Genomic DNA, 23,683 nt, shown 5'->3' with positions numbered 1-23,683 from the left:
GAGAGATTTCTTATGGGAGCTGGGACAAGAAAAAAAGGATCACTTGGTTAATTGGGAAATTGTGTGCAGAAGTAAAGAAGAGGGAGGTTTGGGACTTGGGAGGGTAACTAGAAAAAATCAAGCTCTGTTAGGGAAATGGTTGTGGCAATGGCCATTGGAAAGAGAGAGATTGTGGCATGAGGTGGTGGGAAGCATTCATGGGAGGTCAGAGAATGAATGGGATGCTGGTGTATCAAGCAAGCTAACCTAGCAGCACCTTGGAAGGTGTTATGATTTGGCCTGCCTTGGAGTTCTATTTGTTTGAGATCAGTCACGTAGAGAGAGGTAGAAAGGTGGAAGAAAGAGAGAGAGAGAGAGAGAGAGAGAGAGAAAGGAGAAAGTCTGGTTCGAACTGGAAGTCAAAAAACCGAACTCCCATTCGGCCAGACATGTGCTTTTATTATTAAAATAAATGGAAAAGACATATGTGCCCTTATTTAAGTAAGGAGCACTAGTTCTAACATAATATTACAGATCAACAACCTTAATATAAGTATAAAGATAGAAATACCCCTTACGCTAACACTCCCCCTCAAGCTGGTGAGTATATATCATATAATCCCAGCTTGTTACATATGTAGTCCACTCTTCCCCGACTCAACCCTTTTGTAAATAAGTCTGCCCACTGGTTTCCTGTATTAACGTATGCAGTGTCTAGCTCTCCATTCAGCACCTTCTCCCTCACAAAGTGACAGTCAACCTCAATGTGCTTGGTTCTTTCATGAAACACCGGATTAGAAGAAATATGAAATGCAACCTGATTGTCACAATAGAGTTTCATTGGAGTATTGATGTTGTACCCTACTTCCTGTAGAAGGTTCCTTAGCCACACTAATTCACAAGCAGTATGCACCATAGCCCTATATTCTGCTTCTGCACTACTTCTTGCCACGACTGTCTGCTTCTTACTTTTCCATGTCACCAGGTTACCCCCCAGGAAAGTGCAATAGCCTGTGGTAGACCGCCTATCACATAGAACCGGCCCAGTCAACATCGGAATACCCTTCTATTTCAAGTTTTCTGCCACTTTCATATATCAAACCGTGACCCGGAGCCCCTTTTAAATACCTCACAATTCTCAGAACTGCATTCCAATGAGGAATCAGAGGTTTCTACATGAACTAACTTACCACACTAACCGCAAATGAGATGTCTGGCCTAGTAATGGTTAGGTAGTTCAGTTTACCTACAAGTCGTCGGTATCTGCCAGGGTCTTCAAACACTTCACCCATATCACTGCTTAGCCTAGTATTTGTGTCCATAGGTGTTTCAGTTGGTTTAGCACCCAATAAGCATGTTTCTTCCAGCAAATCAAGCACATATTTCCTCTGGCACAGATTAATACCATACTTAGATCTCGCTACCTCTATCCCCAAGAAATGTTTCAGTTTACCAAGATCCTTTGTCTAAAAATGATCCTGTAGATAAGTCTTCAGCCTGTCAATACCCATGTTATCATTCCCGGTAATAACAATATCATCTACATACACCACCAACAGTATTTTTCCTCCCGGAGAGTCATGACTGAATACAGAATGATCAACTTGGCACTGTTTCATACCAAACTTCTTTACCACCTCACTGAACCTACCAAACCATGCTCGAGGAGACTGTTTAAGCCCATATATAGCCTTCCTTAGTCTGCACACCTTACCATCCTCCCCCTGAGCAACAAACCCTGGAGGTTGCTCCATGTAGACCTCCTCGAGTAAGTCACCATGCAAAAAGGCATTCTTGATATCAAGCTGATATAGCGGCCAACCATACATAGCTGCAAGAGAGATCACAACATGAACTGACCCTATCTTAGAAACTGGTGAGAAGGTCTTTGTGTAGTCAATACCATAGGTTTGGGAGTACCCTTTTGCAACCAATCGCGCTTTCAGGCGTTCAACACTACCATCAGGCAGATACTTAACTGTATAAACCCATTTACAACCAACAGCTTGCTTCCCAGGAGAAAGAACGGTGATGTCCCAAGTATGATTATGATGAAGGGCTGAAAGTTCTTCTTCCATCGCACGGCACCGCCTTGGAGAGGCAAAGGCTTCCTGGACATCCTTAGGGACAACAACTGATGATAACAAGGTGACAAACTGGCGATGGGAGGCGGAAAGGTGAGTAAGTGAAACATAATTAGAAATAGGATGAAGGGTGCAAGTGCGTTTACCTTTTCGCAAGGCAATGGGAAGATCAAGATCAGATGCTAGGTTCGGGTCTGGAGCCGGATCTGTCGACGGTGATGTAGCCGGAGGAGTAGTAGCTGGTGTGCGTGGGCGATGTGTATACACTTGACGGATAGGTGGGCGTTCAATAGGTGGTGGCACTGGAGGCAAGGATTTGGTCACGGCTGGAACAAGGGAAAGAGGGTCGGCAACGGGAAGTGGAAGAGGAGAAGGTGACGAGGAGGAAGAAGTATCACTGGACCCCAAAAAGAATGGAGTAGACTCAAAAAAGGTGACATCAGCACACACAAAGGACCGTCGAGAACTAGGATGGTAACATTTATACCCTTTCTGGGTCCGAGAATAGCCAAGGAAGATGCACTTGAGAGAACGGGCATCGAACTTGTTGTTCTCGGGACCCAGATTATGGACGAAGCAGACACACCCAAATACCCTAGGAGTAAGAGGAAACGGAGACAAGGCAGGAAACAGGATCGTAAACGGAGAATGACCATCAAGGATGGACGTGGGCATCCGATTAATCAAAAAGCAAGAGGTAAGCACCGCATCACTCCAAAAGGGTTTGGGAACATTCATGTGATGCATGAGGGATCGTGCTGTTTCCAAGAGATGGTGATTCTTTCTCTCAGCCACCCCATTTTGTTGTGGAGTGTAGGTACATGAGGTCTGATGTATAATGCCGTGTTAGTCCAGGTATTCTTGAAATGATGAGGATAAATATTCACGGCCATTATCAGAACGGAAAACTTTAATGTGAATACCAAATTGATTACGAATCTCAACATAAAATTTTTGAAAGATGGTAAACAATTCACTTCTTTCTTTCATTAGATAGAGCCACGTCATCCTTGAAAAATCATCTACAAAAATGACAAAATATTATACCCATTATATGACATCACGTTATAAGGACCCCAAACATCGGAGTGAATCAAAGAAAAAGGACTCGACACACGGTTATCAACCCTAGAACTAAAGGGAACACGATGGTGTTTCCCAAACTGACACGACTCACAATCCAAAACAAAAAGTTGACTCAAAGACGGAACCAAAGACTTCAAAACTTTCAGCGACGGATGACCAAATCGACAGTGCCACTGGAGAGGAGAAAGGGATGACTGGAGAGTTGTTGAAGTTTTTCCACCACCGTCAAGGTAATACAATCCACCAGCTTCATGCCCTCCATCAATCTTCATCCCCGTCTTGAGATCCTGAAGAACACACATAGAAGGATAAAAAGTAATGGAGCAATTACGTGATTTGGTCAACTTACTAACAGACATAAGATTAAAAGGCAATTTAGGAACATGCAAAACTGAGGATAGGGATATAGGGTCTAGGTCAACATTACCAACACCACAAATTGAGGATGTGGAACCATTAGCAAGGGTGACAGATTGTGATGTTGAGCAATGAGATAGGGAAGAAAACACACCTGGAGTTCCAGTCATGTGATCGGAGGCTCCAGAGTCAATGATCCAGGGATTGGGTGTGGATGCCAAACAAGCCACACCTGAGTGAGCGAAAGTAGCCGTGTTCTGCTGTGATGTGGATTGGATAAACCTCTCATATTCATCACGGGGAACACTCACCATCTCCTTCACGGGACCGTCTGTGGATGTAGGAGGTATCTGATCAGATGAACGATTCTCCTGCCTAAAGCTGGAACTGGTGTCACTAGTCACAACATGATTGGCCCAGGTTGAGGGTGGACCATGTAGATCATAACAATAGTTAATGGTATGTCCATCCATACCACAACGAGTGCACCTCCTCAGGCCTGAGCCACGTCCTCTACCACGGGCTCCCCCTGAATCTCTGCCCCTAGTACAACCACCACCACGATTATAAGTAGGCCCACCATTGCCACTTCGGCCATACACCGGACCACTACTACCACCACGACCAGGCTGAGCTCCCCGAGCTCCACCTCTAGCACCACGACCTCTCGACACAGCAAAGGCAGATCTATCTGAGATATTAGAGTTCTCAGTAGATCCAATAGAAGTCCTCCGGAGTCGAGCAAATACCTCTTCTAAAGAAGGGAGAGCTGATTCTCCTAGTATCTGAGCCCGTACTGGTTCATATTCAGATTTCAATCCCACCAAAAATCGAGTCACATCAAGTTGTTCTCTTTGTTGTTGCTGAATTTTGACATCAGAAGTGAGAGGGTGATAGACATTCAGCTCATTACGTATGTTTCTCATACTGGCATAGTACTCCTCAAGACTCTGATTACCCTGTTGTAGATTAAAGTACTCATGATACAGCTGATACACTCTGGTTGTATTGTCCTGACCCGAATACAATTTCTTTGCATGGTCCCACACATCTTTGGCAGTGTCAAGAAACATGAAATTTACACTAATCATGGGTTCCATACTATTCCATAACCATGTGATGATCTGAGCATCCTCTTGCTCCTAGTCTTCATACTCGTGAGAGTCAGTGGAGGGTTTCTCCTCTCTTATGTGTTTTACTTTCTTCTTTGCCTTCAGAAAGACTTCGACGGATTTAGCCCAAGGCACATAATTCTCTCCATTTAGTTTAATGGAGGTCATCTGAACATTCAGGTAGTCTGTAGGCACCATCACATTAGATTTACAATCACTATTATCTCCCATTCTGTTATCACCGATTCTGCACACTTGCTGAATTCTATTATCACTGAATTCTGCACACTGCACACGACTAGATCACACTCGTCACACTGATTTCAGCACTTGTTGCTGAAAATTGTACTCTTTACACCACAAACCCTACTCCTACGGCTACCTGAAGTCTCACCACTATATGATCACAACTCTTCCTTCGAAATACACAAAAACAGCATAAACCCTAGCACGCTATTGTCTGAAACCCCAGCATATGATCTGAAACATACTTCCTATTTGATCCATAACAGAAATCATGCATAGAAATCTCTTACATTATCACTGAAGGAACCACACGAGCAGAAAATCAGTCCACACAAGACAGCCACTGCACCACACAGATCGACTCTCTTCTCTTCATCGATTAGGGGAGGGCTTCTTAGGAACCATAACAACCGACCACACAAGACACGACTGGAGGCATAGAAACCTCCAAGGGGAGAGGGCGATCACTCCTTTTCAGCCCTTTCCCTTATCTCCAGTTGAATGCAGGAAAATCAAGAGAAACCCTAGATTGGGTGCGCAGAGAATAGAAATCTAGGCAGATTCGAGTTGCTCTGATACCATGTTATGATTCGGCTTGCCTTGGAGTTCTATTTGTTTGAGATCAATCACGTAGAGAGAGGTAGAAAGGTGCAAGAAAGAGAGAGAGAGAGAAAAGGAGAAAGTCTGGTTCGAACTGGAAGTCAAAAACCTTTCTCCCATTCGGCCAAACATGTGCTTTTATTATTAAAATAAATGGAAAAGACATGTGCCCTTATTTAAGTAAGGAGCACTAGTTCTAAAATAATATTACAGATCAGCAACCTTAATATAAGTATAAAGACAGAAATACCCCTTATGCTAACAGAAGGCCATTCACAACACCCTTCCTCAATTCCTCAATTTTATCAGGTATGAAGTTTGTTCTAGCAACACTGTTCATTTCTGGGAGGATATTTGGGTAGGAGACACACCTTTAAAGGATCTGTTCCCTTCACTATTTTCTGTTTCTTTGTACAAAAAAGAGGTGGTCTCAAAATTTGTCTTACCTTTGGGAACACCCTTAGATCCTACTTGGGATTTTGGGTTTCGTAGAGGACTTAGGGATGATGAAATTGAATCTCTTTCTGTCTTGTTTGGTTGTCTTAATCAGGTTTGTTTGGATCCCTCCAAGCCAGATAAGAGGGTATGGACTCCTAGACCCAATGGAACCTTCACTTGTGCTTCTTTCTTCAAGTCCATCTCTCAACTTTTTACTCACCAACCCTTTCCGTCAAAAGAAATTTGATGCAGGCCAATTCCCCAAAAAATTATGGCATTTTGTTGGGAAGTATTCCATGGGAAAGTAAACACTCTAGATAACCTACAAAAGAGAAGACCTTTCCTCTGTATTTCTCCTAATTGGTGTATCCTCTGTAGAGTTCACAGTGAGGATTGTTACCACCTATTAATATCTTGTCCCTTTTCTGCAGACCTTTGGGCTTGGCTACTTTCATTGTTTGGGAGTAGTTGGAGTCTACCAGCAGAAGTTAGCATGCTCTTCAACCATTCTACCTTTTATTGGCGTACAAAAATAGGGAGAATTATGTGGAGATGTGCTTGTGCTGCCTTGATTTGGACTCTTTGGGAAGAAAGGAATGTTAGAACTTTTCAAGAAAAGGAAAGGAGCAGTCAGGAACTGAAAGACTATGTGTTAAATAGGGCAATACCTTGGCTGAAGACCTCGGAAATCTTTCATCAATTCTCCTTTACCTTTGGAGAAATTGGTCAACAGTAGCGAGGTGTTCATCCCTAAAGGACAAATCAATTACAAGCTGGTCTCCTCCATCCGAATGCTCACTAAAGTTGAATTTTGATGGAAGTAGCATAGGTAATCCAGGATTATCCGGAATGGGGGGCGCTTTGAGAAATGAGAAGGGAGAGATTTTGTTGCTCTACTCAGGTCCCTTGGGAATTGGGGACTCCATCAGGGCAGAACTTTTTGCTGTTGTACAAGGGGTGCAATTTGCAAACCAGCTGGGGGTACAACACCTAACAATCGAGGGGGATTCCAAAGTGGTGGTGGGTTGGTTGAAAAATCCTGAAGAGGCTATGTGGCGTTACAAGAATGAAATGAAGAAATTTAGTTGGTTGACAAGGAATATGTTGGTCACTGTACAGTGGGTGGGGAGATCAGCAAATACTTTGTCAGATGTGTTAGCTAAGCAAGGGGTAAATAGGGAAGAATTGTTTTGGGCTCAGTTGTGATTCCTGCTTTTCTTTCCTAGTTTACCTGTAAGATTCAAGGAGGGGCTGCAGCTTGCGCCTCTCCTTGGGATGTTGTATGAACTCACTCTAAATCTGCTTCTGAATTAATAAATTTATTATCATTCATCAAAAAATGTGAAGAGAAAGGGAGAAAGTGGGTCTCCTTGCCTAATTCCTTTGAGGGATGGAAAATGATCTACCACTATCCCATTGACCAGTATTTAATAATGACAAGTCTTAATACACCCCAAAATCCATCTACACCATTTGTCACCAAATCCAAAACTCGAACCTTGAACATTGACTTTGGCTTGGAAACAAATTTATGTCAAAACCTAAATTTGCCAACCCAACCCAAACTATCCAAATTTCTATTCAACCCCATGCATTTGCATGGATTTGCTTGCTAGTATTATATATTTGCAATATGTGGGCTGGGCCTAGGTCCCACTAGAAATTTCCGGGTTGGTATAGAAATGCTCACCCCTAATTTTTCCCTTTTCACTTCTCCTCTATATCTCTACCTAGGGGTGCAACGCCGGGCCTAACCCGAGCCTGCACTGATCCAGCCCATAGATTTACATGGATTGGGCTTGGATTTTCAGTCCTCATGATTGGCTTAGGCCCAGTCTGATTATATATATATATGTATATATGCATATTTTTTTATTAAACCATACATATATGCATACATGCATACATATACACATACATGTATATCAATTTTTATAGGCTATGTAATGATGTTTTGATTAGGGGCTATTACTTGGTGCAATGGTAAAATCTTGGTCTGTCAAGCATGAGAATGCAGGCTAGAGTCTATGAACAGCTACTTTATGCGAAAAAAAAAAAAAAAAAAAAAGCCAAAGGTTAGGACCATAGCCAGTCCACCCCTCCCAAGACCCTAGTAGCTGGGACCAACAATTGGTAATGGCCTTTTTATGTAATGATGTTTTGATTATTCCTTTAAGGTTCTATACTTTCATGTTGGAACATTTTTAATGCTTTGTAGTTGCTACACAAACTAGGGAAACGGGGAAGCAAGTTGCTACCCAGATCATTATATTAAAAAATGAAATCCAGGCAACACCTGAGTGGGGCACCTAATTGCAAGGAAACAAGATGCTCCCTGGTCTCACAGCCTTATTTGGTGTTTTGACAACTTGGATTGCTTTCCAACCATGAATATGCCATGCCATGAAAAACTTCTTCTGGACTAAGGTGGTGGAATATTTGCTGGGTTCTATTTTAGGATCTCAAATCCTAAAAACCTCAATGAATTTGAACAGTTAGTCATTCAAAAATCTCAGAATCATACGGAGTTTTCCCCATGTATGAACATTGGATTGTAATCCATCCAAGGGATGCCAAAATAGAACATTGGTTCAAATTTCCAAAGGGCACCAACACAGAATATATTGCACAGTAACATGAATCCTGCATTGAAGTGCTGGAGAGTGGATATCTGAATTTATATTTGACATACGCCCAATCAAGTATCAACTGTCCAGCAGAATTGTGCCTATAACACTACATAGTTTACCTGCAGTCTTTTAGATGATAGAAAGCATCAGAACTAGTTGTAAGCAACATCAAGTATGTATCTACCTGCCATGTAAACAGGAAAAATCTTAATATGGCATCTGAGATCAATGACCAGACAAATGATTATTTATATATTGTGTATACCTAATTACAAGATAAAAAGCGTAAATTTCATTTGAATTAAGTAAGGCTGTTATTTCAAAAAAAAGGAGAAAAACCAGAAATTGAAGAGACCCAAGCAAGGCTGTTATTTCTTTTTTTTCTCCTTGTACTTTTTTCTAATCCTTCAGATAAATGAATTTTATTGATATTGTTATTGATAAAAGAAAAAGATCAGTGCAGAAGATCCTTCAAGTGCCCAAAACAAAACCCCATTAAGTAACCAAAAGAAAAATCTCACTTACATCAAAATAATGGACATATGCATAAAGAAATGCCATGGGATTATATCTTGGTAAACAGATTGGAGAGAATGACTCAGACGTTCTGCGAAAAGCAAATAGAATACATCATAAGATAATAGGATAATAAAAAAGTACAAGCTCTCACTGAATAAAAGTCACTTCCCTACAGAAGGATAAAGAATACATCACTAATCTCATTATTTAATGATGCACCAGTTTTCCACATAAAATGCTATAAAACATAGTATCAACAACTACTAGGTCTTTACCATGGTCAAAACTGAAAGATAAATTCAACCATGTTGCTTCAAAGATCTCTTTTTTATCAGCAGAAAATATATTTCACTATATTTAATTAAAACAAGTTGGTACAACTTGGTGACAGGAGTGTCATTCACAAATTTCAACCCCAAGTTACATAGAAGCCCAAAATATTTGCTGCCTCATAGCCCCTTGTTTGGCAAGGGAATCAGTTAACCCATTTGCACTCCTTCCAACCCATGTTTTAGAGTCCAAGGAGTATGCCTGTTGTAACTTGCCCATGAAATGACTACTTTTGAGTCCCCTTCCACCTCTATCTGCCTGAATCCCAGCTGCTTTGCTAACCAGAGACCTTGTAGCAGAGAAAGTTCAGCATTCAAAGAATTTCCCATACCAATCAGCCCTGAAAACAATGCCAAAATCGTCCTTTCAGAATTTCTGATTAGTCCTATTCCTGCCAAATCCGGGTTACCAAGGGAGCTGGAGCTCCCATCAAAATTTAATTTGACTTTGTTGCCTTCTGGGAGTTTCCAATCCACTCTTACTGTCTTGCTCTCAATGGCTGCTACTTTGGTCCAAGCTCTTAATATATCAGTGACTGAGAAAATTTGGAAGCTATCCAAGGATTTTACCCAATGTACTACCTCTAATTATGCGCTGTCTATCAGATGTTGCTACATAGGTCTCTTATTCTCAAAGATTTCAAAGCATACAGTTAGTTACATACGCTTCTGTCCAAGTAGAAACACTTTAACCAATGAGTCAGATTATATTTCCCTGCTGAAGTAGTTTCTCATTGCAATTCCTTAGCATCTATTGGAGATTGCGTCTTGTCAACACCTTATTAAAAAAGCAAAGAAAAAGTTCCGGTATGATAAAATCTTAAGGACCAAATATGCATTATCAAAACCATCATCCTAGATGCTTATCATTTAGCTATAGAATGGAAATTCTGTCTTCGATATAAGAACAGGATTACAGGATTATATGGGCAAATGTACATCTGTACCAAAAGAGACTCTAGGACGAAGTGCACAACAATTGAAAGGTAAATATGATCACATTGGTGTGTTTGGTTACTTAATAATTCCCCCCTTTAATGAGACTCATCCTTGTATAGAACTTTATTGTTTTTTCTTTTTTTTGATGAATAACTGATTACTTCATTGAATTTAAAGGAAAGTGTACAAGAGAAAGTTTGAATTCTCCCAATTAACTTTAGTTATAATTACAATTACAATTACATTTGTGCCCAAAATGTTTGAATTCTCCCAACCCCTTGCTTGGCTAGCGCATCAGCCATTGAACTAGCTGTTCTTTTCACCCACTGTATTCTCAGTTCCATGTCCTTTGTGATCCATCTGAGTTTTTTCTTCTCATTATTGTATTTCCACATCCTACTTTCCTCATCCAGTAGCCAAGCCACTACCAGTTTAGAATCCCCTTCAATGATTAGCTTTCTAGCATTCATGGTTCTAGCCCTTTGCACCCCTTCCATAACTGCCATTACTTCCGCTCTTAGTGAGTCTCCTTCACCAGCTGGGCCTGAGAATAATGCACACAATTTACCCTCCTCATCCCTGAATACACCAATTCCTGACCTTCCTGGGTTTCCCATGCTACTGCCGTCAAAGTTAAGCTTTATAAATCCTCTTTCAGGAGGGGTCCAGATAGGAATAACAGGCTGCTTATTGACATTTGAGTCTGCCACTATCTTCCAGTTTCTAATGATATCATCAATGGATATATGTGAGAAGTTTCCTAAGGATTTCAGCCATTGAGCCACTCTAATCAGTATTGATTCAATCAAGGCCTCTTTTGTTGTCTCCTTTTCTCTAAAAATTCTTGCATTTCTTTCTTCCCACACTACCCAGATTATTGCCGCCCTAGCACTCTTCCACATGATGTTACCTATCTTCTTCGGCCATTGAGCCACTTTATTGTTGCAATTTAACATCTTATCTAAGAGTAGATTCCTGTTGAACTTGGTTCATAAGTTGCACAAATGATGTGGACGCTGGCAGCAGCAGCAGTAATTTAGTGTTCTCAGCAGCAGCAATTTAGTGTTCTCAGCCTATCTTATCTATTCAGTATTCTTGCCTTATCTACTTTCTGTAGTAGGGATTTCTAGGAGTCTTATCTATTCAGTGTTCTTATCTTATCAGATCAGTAGTATGGATTAGTAGGGAGTCTTATCTTATCTTATCAGTTAAGTAGGATAGATTAAGGGAGTCTTATCTTATCAGTTCAGTAGGATAGATTAAGGGAGTCTTATCTTATCTTATTTTATCAATTCAGTAGGATAGATTAGTAGGGAGTCTTCCTAATTAGCAAGAAGTCTTCCTAAAAGTAGGACTCTTATCTCTTGTAATCTCCTATTTAAGGAGCTGAGAATATTGAATAAGATCATTGAAAATTTCAGTCAAGAAAGAGAGCAAGGAGAGTTACGTGATCTCTTGGACAAATCACCATTAAGGCGCCAAGATAGGTTCATCAAGAGCAAGGAGGAACAAGGGAAAACAGGAGGTTTTCCCCGTGGACCAACCCGTGACGAGATCCTATTCGCGGTCCCATAACATTTGGTACCAGAGCGAGGCGTCATGGGTGACTTTGAGCAATTGACGTCTAGGGTTCATGATTTGGAGCACAAACTCGTGGAAAACAGCAAGGGGGTGCACGAGATCAAGGACGACGTCCGAGAATTAAGGCGCTTGATGGAGTTGTACTTTTCCAGCAAGGAAAGGAACCCGGAAGGAGCTGCAACCACAACCAGCCGCCGGCTAGACATGGCAGAATCATCTGGCAAGCAGCAGGTCGTTGCCCTAGAGCAGGTTAGCAACACCCAGAATGTTCCGATTAAGCAGGAATCCGGTGTCGTCGAGGATTCCATCGACGAGAGTTCAAAGAAGAATAAGAGCAACTACTCCAAGGTCGTCATCGCTGGTGAAGGAGCTTGTATGCCTCATGTTGCGGCTGCAAATGTTGCAAAAGAGTGTTTGTTAGCTGCAGTCAGATCAGATCCTAGGGCTGCACATATCTGGGTGAATCTTGCTAATGCATACTATTTGGCCAGTGATCATAGAAGTGTTGGAAAGTGCCTGGAGAAGGCAGCAAAGCTAGAGCCTAATTGCATGTCAACTTGATGTGTTGTTGTGCTTCATCGTATCAAGGATGCAGAAAGGTCTCAAGATCCCACTGAACAACTTTCATGGGCTGCGAATGAAATGGCTTCAATACTCAGAGAAGGGGACTCTACAACAATTGAGCTTCGGATAGCATGGGCAGGGCTTGCCATGGTTCACAAGGCTCAGCATGAAAATGCAGCAACGTTTGAAACTGGACATAATGATTTGACGGAAGTGGAAGAGCGAGCTCTGTACACACTAAAACAGGCAATAGAAGAGGATCCAGATGATGCAGTTCAGTGGCACTAGCCTGGCGTTCACAATCTTTGTACTCTACAGTTCAAGACATCTCAGAAGTACCTTAAGGTTGCAGTTGCCTGCGGCAAAGAATGCAGCTACACATGGTCAAATCTTGGTATCTCACTGCAGCTGTGTGAGGATGAACCCTCTTCATTGGAACCCGATCCAGGAGGGCAAAATCATTCCACCTATCCGGGATTCCTTTGACTATGTTTCAAGACACCCATCCTGAATTCGAGCTTGAGGACAAGCTCGTAGTCCAAAAGGGGAGTAATGATGTGGACGCTGGCAGCAGCAACAGTAATTTAGTGTAGCAACAACAGTAATTTAGTGTTCTCAGCAGCAGCAATTTAGTGTTCTCATCCTATCTTATCTATTCAGTATTCTTGCCTTATCTGCTTTCAGTAGTAGGGATTTCTAGGAGTCTTATCTATTCAATGTTCTTATCTTATCAGATCAGTAGTATGAATTAGTAGGGAGTCTTATCTCATCTTATCAGTTCAGTAGGATAGATTAAGGGAGTCTTGTCTTATCTTATCTTATCAGTTCAGTAGGATAGATTAGTAGGGAGTCTTCCTAAAAGTAGGACTCTTATCTCTTGTAATCTCCTATTTAAGGAGAGTTAGGTGATCTCTTGGACAAATCACCATTAAGGCGCCAAGATAGGTTCATCAAGAGAAGGGAGGAACAAGGGAAAACAGGAGGTTTTGCCTGTGGACCGACCTGTGACGAGATCCTATTCGCGGGCCCATAACAACAAACAACATGGGGACCTATCATAATATGTTTTTAGTAGTTGATAAGATCTCCATCTGTTGGATGAGGAATGATATTACTCTTCTTAAGGTTTGTAAATATGAAATCCACCTGGTTCAAAAGGTCACCACTTAGATGTGAAAATGACAAGGTGGATTACTTATTATAGTGTCACTCTTCTTAAAACCTATCACACTAGCATAAGCAATGCAAGATGACCAAAGAGTTCTCAAAGTAAATGTAAATATATGTACCTAAAGGATTCAGAAGACAGGACAAAATTGGAAAGTAGCAGCATATCATCAGGATGAAGGGATGCCTTTTGTGCACCAACAAGACTGACAACCTGCAATCATAGAATTTAATCGCATCATGCTCTAAATAGCAAACGTACCTAAAAATTAGAAAACCATTATCACTGAGAAAAATGCTGGGACAAAATTGATCATAGAATTCTTAAAAAAAAAAATCAACGAATTCAAGATATTATCAACAAACAAGAAATTTTACATAAAAAAGCATTATTATGAAAGGAAAAGAATGTCTAATAGTTTTTTAAAGCAGTACAGGTTTGTTCCCCTCAAGGTAAGAGTGGATGGGTACCAGCAACAACTTCGGAGTCATTCTTCACTATAAGATAATTAAATGCAAGAGATGCAAATAAGATAATATTCTGGAAAAGGTGGAGGATCTTAGCTTTGACAGGCTTACATATAGAAATTATTTTTACAGATACCATAACAACTATTGCATATAACATTCTTAAGGTGATGACTAATTCACTTGGCCTGTACTAACCATGTGCTAAATTAAGAATGCTAAGAGTTTGACACAGGTGACAGGTCAACTGGGGAACTCAAATAATTTTAGAGTCTATATTAAATATATATTTTACATGCTGAAATGCAATAGGGCTGCAAACGGATTGAATCAGATCTGATATAGGCAGATCCAAATATGACATTTATATTCGAATTCAAATTGGATCTTATCTATCAGATTTGTGTTGGATTCCGAATTGAAATTGGCTGGCAGTTGGATTTTATTTTAAAGCAAGAGAAAGATTGCAATCAGATATTGGATAATATAAATAAATTGAACTAAAATGATCAAAATATCATATAGTACTAATAAAGTGAACTGAAAATGACTTTGATATCATATTTTATGAACAAAATTAATTGAAAATTACTTATACGAAACTTGAACCTATGAAAGTTAAGTAAAAATACAACATTCAAATCCACTTCACTAATAGAGCCAATATAAACTTTAAGTACATGTTAGCATGTATATTTAAACTGAACCAAATCAGATTATATAGGATCGGATAGGAGTGGATCCATATTTGATCCAGCTATAAATGGATCAAATCCGAATCACATTCAATGGGATCACATTTGAATTTGAATAATCACACTTCTTGGACCTTAAAAAAAACTGATGCAAAATTATCTGTCATAGATTGGATTGATATTTTACACAGTGAAATATAATGACAGACCTTGTGCCTGCACATCAATATTGCAAACAAGACACCTGAATCAGCAACATCTTGCAATATGGCACCTGCAGCTTGCCTTGTTGGGTAAGCAAGAGGGAGGCAAGTGTATGCATGAAGCAATGTAGCAGGGTTCCTGGAAAACAAAGTCAAATGGAGCAAAAGTATAGTCAGTACTATTCAATTGTTGAGCATCAAGCTTACAAACTTTCACTGTCAACTCAACTGGGATCTGGATGCACAATATCTTCCAAATAAATACTGAATCAACAAAGTTTATGGCTCTAGAATTGGAAGTAAAGAACAGACATAATGATGGCTACAGCAAGTATAATGATTTTAACTAACAGACAACTTTTTTTATAGATAAACTAATAGATGACTTTGTCACTTGTGTAAAGCAAACTTTGTATATGTTTCCCTACCTTTTCCTTCAAACCAAACACAGCCTAAGGGAATAGGGATAGCCTAATTAATTCCAATTCTTCAAGGAAACTGATTATTCCTTAAGAGGGTCCAGGAATACTTCATCCAGGGTGTGAAGTAAATTAAGCATATTAGGCATGTCAGAATCCCTTAGTCCCCTTCTAAAACCCAAATCCCAACTGAAGCCATTATTAGAGTTCAAAAGAGCCAAGAAGTTGGAGATAGGAAGATTATGCTTAGAAGACCAAGCAAATAGCGAGGGGAATTTCCAACCCAAACATGTTCCCAAAATTTTATACGATCTCCAGAACAAAGGTCATACGTGAAATAGGGGAGGAAAGAAGGTAACACTGCATTGATAGCTGCCCAAGGAGATGCTCGAGTTTCCCTAGCCGACACTCCAGCATCCCACCCATTGTCCAAGAGCCCGTCAAATGCTGATAATCACTTTTCACCACAATTTATTCCTCTCTAGAGGCATCCTCCACAGCCACTTAACCAACAAAGTTAAGTTCCTTCTCAGTACATTCCCTAGCCCTAAGCCCCCTAAGGCTTTTCTTTTAACTACTTCCCAATTGACCCTATGGTCCCTTTTTTCTTCCCCTGACTCCCATAAAAAATCTCTCATCAATTTTTCTAGCCTTTGACCAACACCTTCTGGGAGCTTGAAGACTGACATGAAGTAAACTGGAAGGTTTGCTAAGGTCGACTTAATCAGTGAAATCCTTCCCCCTAGTGATAAGTACCCCTTTTTTTCCAAGAAGCAAGTCTCTTAGTAAACCTTTCCACGATGGGGTTCCAGAAGCTTGACTCCTTTGGGTTGGCTCCAAGGGGTAAACCCAATTTCTTTGTTTAATCAGTACTGGAAACAAAAATCCAACATTGTGCCTAGATGCATCTAGGTAACTTAGCTCAATAATAAATATTCAGTGAAGGAGAAAAGAACAAACCAACTGAAGGCATGAATCAGGGACGAGAAGACAACATCTGTCCCTCCAAGCAAAGGTGTCATATCATACTTTGGGTTCTTCTCAAAGCATCTGTTTACTGACTTTGTTAAAATAAGTATCATCTGCACCCATAACATTATAACCAAAATCAGCAAGTAAAAATGATAAACTGTTCCCCATATGGTTTTAAATTTCAAAGACATTTCACAATGATCATAAATGATTCAATTCTAGTCAGTAATTAGTTTTAATATCTCCAATTTTAGTCATGATTTCTGATTCACTACATTTATTAGGACCGGAAATTATACAAATTAGCTAATGAAATAATTTTTAAGTATTTAACCATGTCTTTAAGGATCCAAATTATAGAAAAATCTAAAAAACAATATCATATTTGAGTATTTCTAGGATTGAAGTTATCAACTACAATCAAAATTTTTTGCAACTTTTTTGTATATAATCAAATACTACTCATAAATTTAAAAAATAACACTTTCAATAAGGATTTAATATTTTAGTACAGAAGTCATTTTGGTATGCTTTGTCGTTTAATCCAAAAACAATATCCTTTTCCTTTTCTTTGATAAAATAACCACAACCTCAGTTTGTTTGTGTAAATCAACAGAAATGACTGTAACATTGATCTCTTTGAAACATGGCACTTAGTTGGGGAGTATCCATTCCAAAACATCAAAAAGTATTTTTATCACTTGGATAGGCAGACTCTAAAAAAGAAGTTATTACAGGTGCCTATATAGAAATGATAACTACAACAAAAGAAAACATGAGAAGAACCTGTGCTACCTGACCATAAATAAGCTCTAGCTGCCCCCTTAATGCCTCATATGATTCTTCAGTACAACTTATGCAAACAAGATAAATTGGTCCCTTTACAAGAAAAACCACCTGAGAATAATAAAACAGTCGACTGTCAAGTTACCATGAAAAAGATTGCCAATGATGTAGGCATCGCATGTTCTACAAAACATGAAAACAAATTATTCCACACTCAACTCTTCCCTTCAGTGATAGCTTTTTTATTTTAAACAAATTAATCCCAATTCTTTCCCTTGCCATGTCAAGCAAATTCTCATCTCTGGAGGTGACAAGAGAAGCAATAAGTTGAACTACTAGGACCAAATCAAGTTAGGTGATGACAAACCCAAGGAGATGTTCCTAAACATGACAGATCAGGATTTTTGGCCAAGAAAACTGCTCAACTCATAACCATATCATTTGTTTAACATTAACATCCATGGCCTTGTCCACATATACAAAATAACCAATATTCAAGATTATGCTTTTCATTACTCATCTGCTACCAGAATGCTTACAGAACATGGTTGTCTTAGGAGCTTTTTCCAAATCAGCAGCAACATCAAGTGTCCATCATCCTCGGAAACATACTTAGAAAATTTCAAGGATGTATATAGGCTAGTTATTTGAACACATGAGCAGCTACAGGAAGTGTACATCATTCTGTGATATACTCATAGGAAAGACTATACATCAAGGTCTATAAGCATGCAAATAAAATCATATAGTCATATTTATTTGCCAAGCACATTACATAAATGTGATGACATAGGAATATCTGAAAGATTATTGGGGTTATTATAGCCATGTACTCACTTCTATGGAGCAATAGGGCATGGGAACACCATCAGAGCTTAAGTTTTAGACTTGCTGCATGGAATAAGGCTTGGAAAAGCAGTTAACTACACAAATTTGGTGAAAGGTGACTCCAAGATTGCCATGTGGAAGCTGAATGGTAGTTTAGATATGTTGCACAGGAATTGAGAAGCCTAGCAAGGGGATTGATCATAAGTGCAGCCTGGGTACCTAGATCAGCCAACAGAATAGCTGATGCCTTGGCCAAGAGTGGGATGAACTACTTCTAGGGGCAGCTGCAAGAAAATGTACTATATAGCTTTGCTAACTTGAAATTGTGGACTGCTAGGCAGTTCCATTGTACATATACTCATTCTTCCAACCACGGTTAATAAAGTTTTTCAGTTACTCATATATTCATTCTTCACAAGTTATTAAGAAGTCACCTTTGCAAAAGCTCAACAATTCATACAACACTGAACACAAATCTCTACTTATATATTATCACTCACGGTGTATAATACATGCATATTTAACAAGAGATTCTGCTGGGAATCCAATGCCTAGGATAAACCTATGAGTTGTGAGTTGACTATAGGTGGATGTCATGCCAGAAATGAAATATATAGGTCCCTTTTCCATAGCAAGAAAATAATTTAAGAGATTCATGATGTAGGAAAATTGGAGATAAAAATATTTTATAAAGAAAAAAAAAAAAGCAAAGCTTCATTTTATCTTTAATAAGTTAGGATTTTCTCTTAAAGTCCCATAAAACTTCACAGGTTTCAAAGACCACAATAGAACATTGATTAGGGTCAAGTTTATATGATTAGTTAATGAACTGTATTGTAAGAATTTTATTTTCACTTTGATAAGATCCACACTGGCTAACCTCCCTGTTTATTTTATGTTTATCTTCAGGATGCCTCAAGCAGTTGTGAAAAGAGTGGAGAAACTGATGAGGGATTTTCTTTGGGAACCAGGAGATAGGAAAAAGGAGCATTTGGTGAGATGGGAGAAGGTGGTCAAAAGGAAGGAGGAGGGCAGTTTGGGTTTAGGAAATATCAGCTTGAAAATTTTGGCTCTATTAGGTAAGTGATTGTGGTGTTTCCCCTTGGAGAATGAAAGGTTGTGGCATAAAGTTGTCTCAAGTATTCATGGGCTGTCAAGGAATGGTTGGGATGCTAGTATTCTGCACAGAGCTAATCTTGCTGCACCGTGGAAAGCAGTGCATTGTATTCTCCCCCATTTTCTTGAGCATGTCAGGTATGATTTGGCTTCTAGTAACAAAATTAGATTTTGGGAAGATGTTTGGGTTGGGGAGCTTCCTCTGAATGTTGTGTATCCATCTTTGTTGGCTCTTTCAAGCTTTAAAGAAAAACTTGTGTCTGACTTCATTGGATCTCTCTCCTCTATTGGGTTAAGCTAGAACTTGGGGTTGGTGAGGAATCTTAGAGAGTCTGAGATGTCTTCAGTCTCTTGCTTGGTAAATATTTCGGATAACTTAGTCTTTGATGAATCTATGAGTGATAGTCAGGTTTGGTCTCTCAATATTTTTGGCTTGTTTACTTGTAGATCCTTCTTTTCCTCTCTTGTGGACTGGTGGCCTCTTCTTCATTTCCTATGAAAGAAGTTTGGAGTGTCCCTATCCCCCCAAAAATCAATGCGTTTTTGTTGGGAAGTTTACCGTGGTTGCATCAATATGTGCAACTTGTTGCAAAAGAAAAGACCCAATGGATGCTTCTTGTGTAAGTCGAATGGAGAGAATGCTTACCACCTCTTAGCCTCCTGCCCCTTTGTTTGCTAATATTTGGTAATGGTTTATCTCTCTTTTTGGTTGTAGGTGGATCCCTCCAATTAGTTTGGATACACTCTTTAGCCCATATTTCTTGAGGAGCACTAAGAAGAGGCAGAATATTGTGGAGATGCACAAGGGAAACAGTAATTTGGATATTTGGGAGGAGAGGAACTCAACAATCTTTTGGGAGAAAGAGAAATAAGGAGACAATTGTTGAGATTGTTACCCTAAGGGTAGCACACTAGGTGAAGACCTTGAAGATTTTTTCCGAATTTACTGTAGAATACTTCTTCAGAAGTTGGGGTTCAATTGCTGACTCATCTTCTAGGAAGCAAAAAATCCATGAGGTTTGGTCACCCCCAGATGAAGGATGGATGAAATTAAACTTTGATGGAAGTTGTTTGGGAAATCTGGGACCCTCTACAATTGGAGGAGTGATTTGGGATGAGGGGGGAACATATGTGGATTGCTTTCAGGGCCAATTGGACAAGGTGATTCAGTTAGGGCCGAGTTAACGGTCAAGGAAATGGGAAATGGGAATCACAAAGTTGATTGTGGAAGGGGATTCAAAAATATTAATCAGGTGGCTGAAGAAAGGAGAGGGGGTGATTTGGCAACACAAGAATGATATCAGGTGGTTCAAGATGCTGTCAAGAGCTCTGAATATTCAAGTTAGATGGGTAAGACGACCCGCTAATGGATTAGCTAAGCAAGGAGTACATATAAATCACTTGTATTGGGCTCAATTGTAATGGGATGATGGGGTTCTTTTGATGTAAAGGGAGTTCAGATGTAACAACTTGTTGTAACCTTTTTCTTAATTAGTTTAATAAAATTTTATTTGTTTTGTTTTTTGAAGGATCAAGAAAAAAAATTATTAAAAAGAAAAGAAATACATCAGAAAAGTGATAAGACATCACCAGAAGAAGGATAACAGCCTCAAGACCCTTAAACAGACCCACTAACAGCTAACCTCACACTTTACAAACATGAGGTTACCCCACCCATTCCAATCGAAGATCAAAGCAAAACCCCCCAAGGAAAGACACCCAAGAATACAGAGGCCCTTAACCCAACAACAAACCCGAATCAAAACCCCTCCTCGCTGCCAAACCAAGACTTCAGTCTTCATCTATGAATGAATCTTCCTGGTCTGAAAGTTCCTCATCCCATGACTTAGCTCCTTTCCAACAGTCTTTCTTCAACTTCTCTTATTTTTTCTTTCAAATTCCTCAGCAGCCCTTTTGACAAACTCCTTCCCTCCCCAAAAGCACAAACCCAAGATTTTACCAATAGTAACCTCTCTTTCCACTATTTTTTGGATATTCACTTCACCTAAATCCCCATTCTTTTCATCATTATTTTGCTGCAGACATTTCTTATCAGACTCGGGACCCGCAACACTGAAATTGTTTTCCTGTTGTTCCTTCTCTGAAAGGAAAACTGAAGGCTGAATTTGCATCAATGTCCCCCTACGATCAGAGACAGGTGTTCCTTTTCCACTCAAACTGAAAAAGCATTACAATGTGTTTTGAAACAAAGGAAAGTCAAAGCTAGCAAAATCACTTGTTCATTCTCTGGCCCATGAGAGAGTGGGGAGATGGATGCTGATGTGGGGTGAATACCTCTTAGGTGATGACCTAGTCTGAGTATTGAGTTCTCTAGGGTCATTCTGGAATTCTGTGGGAGCAGTATTGGGCTAGCTCCAATAAAGATTTTTTTTTTGTAAACTAAAATAAAAATTTCATTAAAATAAAAAGAAGATTACATAAGGTGATAAGATATCACCCGAGAGAAAACATGACTACTGACTCAGAAACTCCACCAATTACAAGACTTAAAAATAAAAAGAAGACTTCAACACGGTCATCAGCAACCCTATCGGAACCAAGGCCCTAATCTTCCCCTTCAAAAACCTCCTCCTGACTGTTGCCATCTTCATTCCATCTCCCACCTCTGTTTTTCTTCTCCTTCTGGGTTTCTTCTCTCTTCTTCCTCTCAAACTCTTCAAAGGCTTTCCTAGCAAATTCCTCTCCACCCCAGAAAAACAGACCCAAGCTTTTGCCAACCTCTACATCTTTTTTAGCCACTTCCTCAATGGAGATACTTTCTGAATTCGCCACCTTCCTCTCAAAGATTTTATCGCAATCTCTTACAGTGGAAGCAGAATTGTTCCCTATTGGTTCCCCCCACTGTTGAGTCCCCAATTGCCGGTCCTGGTTAGAACCAACCCAGAGATCCTTACCAGCAGCATCTCCGGTTGTCATCTTTGAAAGACTTCTGCTCCTTCTCTTGTAGACCTTGAATTTCTTGGTAGGTCCAGTCCCAATCAAACCACCTTTCAGCTGAGAGAAAATTTTTGTAACGTGAACGATGTGAGAGTATCTTACTCCCGGTGTTCCGCAGGAAATTTTGGTCTCAGCAACATCTGAAGTGTTCTTAGCCTCCCCCCTCCTACCCAAATCCACCCCTAAGTTACCAATCACTACCTCCTCGAAGTCACGAAAATCACCCACTGCACTCTCGGATTGGGGCAAGGCACAATGATTCTCGCCTACAGTTCCACTTCCTTCAACGCCAATATCAAGACAATCTCCTAAATCAGCAACAGTGGTATCTCTTAAAACCACTTCTTTTTCCTTCAGACCAATCTCAGCTTCAATAACACACTCATTTACGCCACTCAGAACTTCCTTTACCATGGGGTTAGAAAATGAAGGCACCTTACCACCAAGCAACTTTTGATTCACAGCATCCAACAATCCAACACCTCCACAGGATCGCACCTGTTCCAAACGCAGCTAACATGATCTTCCACACTATTGTTAGGATTTTGCTCCGCATCACGAGAAGCAGAGACCTTCACTACACTCATAATATCCTTCTTCTTCTTTCTCTTATATTCACTGATGAAATCTCATTCTTCTCCTACCTCTCTCCTCTTTCGGAGCTTGTCCCTTACTAATTTAATCAAACCCTTCCCACTTAACTTTTTTTGACCATTAAAATTTCACTGTGTTTTCTGTTTATCTCAAACCTGAGCAGGATGCAGCTCTTTTTTCTGTTTTTCGATGGAGACTCTGGATGGTGGACCCCAGCAGCATTTCCATTCTTTTTGCAAGAAACCCATTCTACGCATAACGGAAGAGACTTTTCAACTCCCTCATCAGAACCAATTCCTTTTACCTCTTGGTCTGCAATGTGTCCCTCATTCCCTCTCCTTTCTGAATTATTCATAAATACAGAGTCACGCATGTAACCCAAGGTTCAAAATATCGATACGCGTATTGGGCAGTATCGATAGCTTTTTTTTTATTTTTTTTAGTTTTTTTTTAATCTGGTTCAGAGAGGCTGGTTTAAGGTCCGCCCACCCCCTGAACCGGTCAAAACCCCGATACATCCTCTGTAGGGGCGTATCAGGAAGCTCTCGATACGATACGTATCAGCCAATACGGCCCGATACGTGTTGATACTTTGAACCTTGGTGTAACCCGCCCCAATCTTTTTTCTCGAATGGACCCCATAACTTTCTCCCTTTTTCAAAATCCCCATCTCTCCCCCCTCTTAACCTTCCCAAAGTCTCAAAAGTTGAAAAGACTCAGGTCGACCCTGATTCTAGGACCTAGGCGAGGCGCCTACCATGAAATGCACCTCACCTGTGTGCCTAGGCGCGCCTTTATAATCACTGGGTGGACGGACCTTAAATCGGGCCCCCTGAACCAGATTTGAAAAAAAAAAAAAACTAAAAAAAAAGCTATTGATACTACCCAATATGCCTCTACCGGCGTATCAGGCATATCAATATTTTGAACCTTGGGTCAACCCAACCATCACCACTTAATTTTTTATTCCCAAACTGCCCTCATCTTCGACCTCCTACCTTTCCTTTCCTACC

At 40.1% G+C, this 23,683-nt stretch overlaps 1 protein-coding gene across 5 annotated transcripts in view; it reads right to left on the bottom strand.

Moving 5' to 3' along the window:
• Window positions 1–23,683, bottom strand: part of LOC104599275 (SAND family protein) — a 52,336-nt gene that overhangs the window by 13,147 nt on the left and 15,506 nt on the right. For 3 of the 5 annotated variants that reach the window (XM_010261744.3, XM_010261746.3, XM_088897251.1), the window contains 6 exons: window positions 17,175–17,285; window positions 16,377–16,498; window positions 15,004–15,136; window positions 13,754–13,845; window positions 9,058–9,139; window positions 8,652–8,716 (listed from right to left, as the gene is read on the bottom strand). In XM_010261744.3, coding sequence (XP_010260046.1) covers window positions 8,652–8,716; window positions 9,058–9,139; window positions 13,754–13,845; window positions 15,004–15,136; window positions 16,377–16,498; window positions 17,175–17,285 — 605 coding nt within the window. The remainder of the gene's footprint in view (window positions 1–8,651; window positions 8,717–9,057; window positions 9,140–13,753; window positions 13,846–15,003; window positions 15,137–16,376; window positions 16,499–17,174; window positions 17,286–23,683) is intronic. The other 2 variants (XM_010261747.3, XM_010261745.3) reach the window with 1 other exon arrangement.

The sequence above is a fragment of the Nelumbo nucifera genome, chromosome 2 (genome assembly GCF_055504915.1).
Source record: "Nelumbo nucifera cultivar China Antique chromosome 2, China Antique-T2T, whole genome shotgun sequence".
Taxonomy (NCBI): domain Eukaryota; kingdom Viridiplantae; phylum Streptophyta; class Magnoliopsida; order Proteales; family Nelumbonaceae; genus Nelumbo; species Nelumbo nucifera.
Note: the sequence above shows the minus strand (reverse complement) of the source record. Positions and strands in the feature narration are given on the sequence as shown.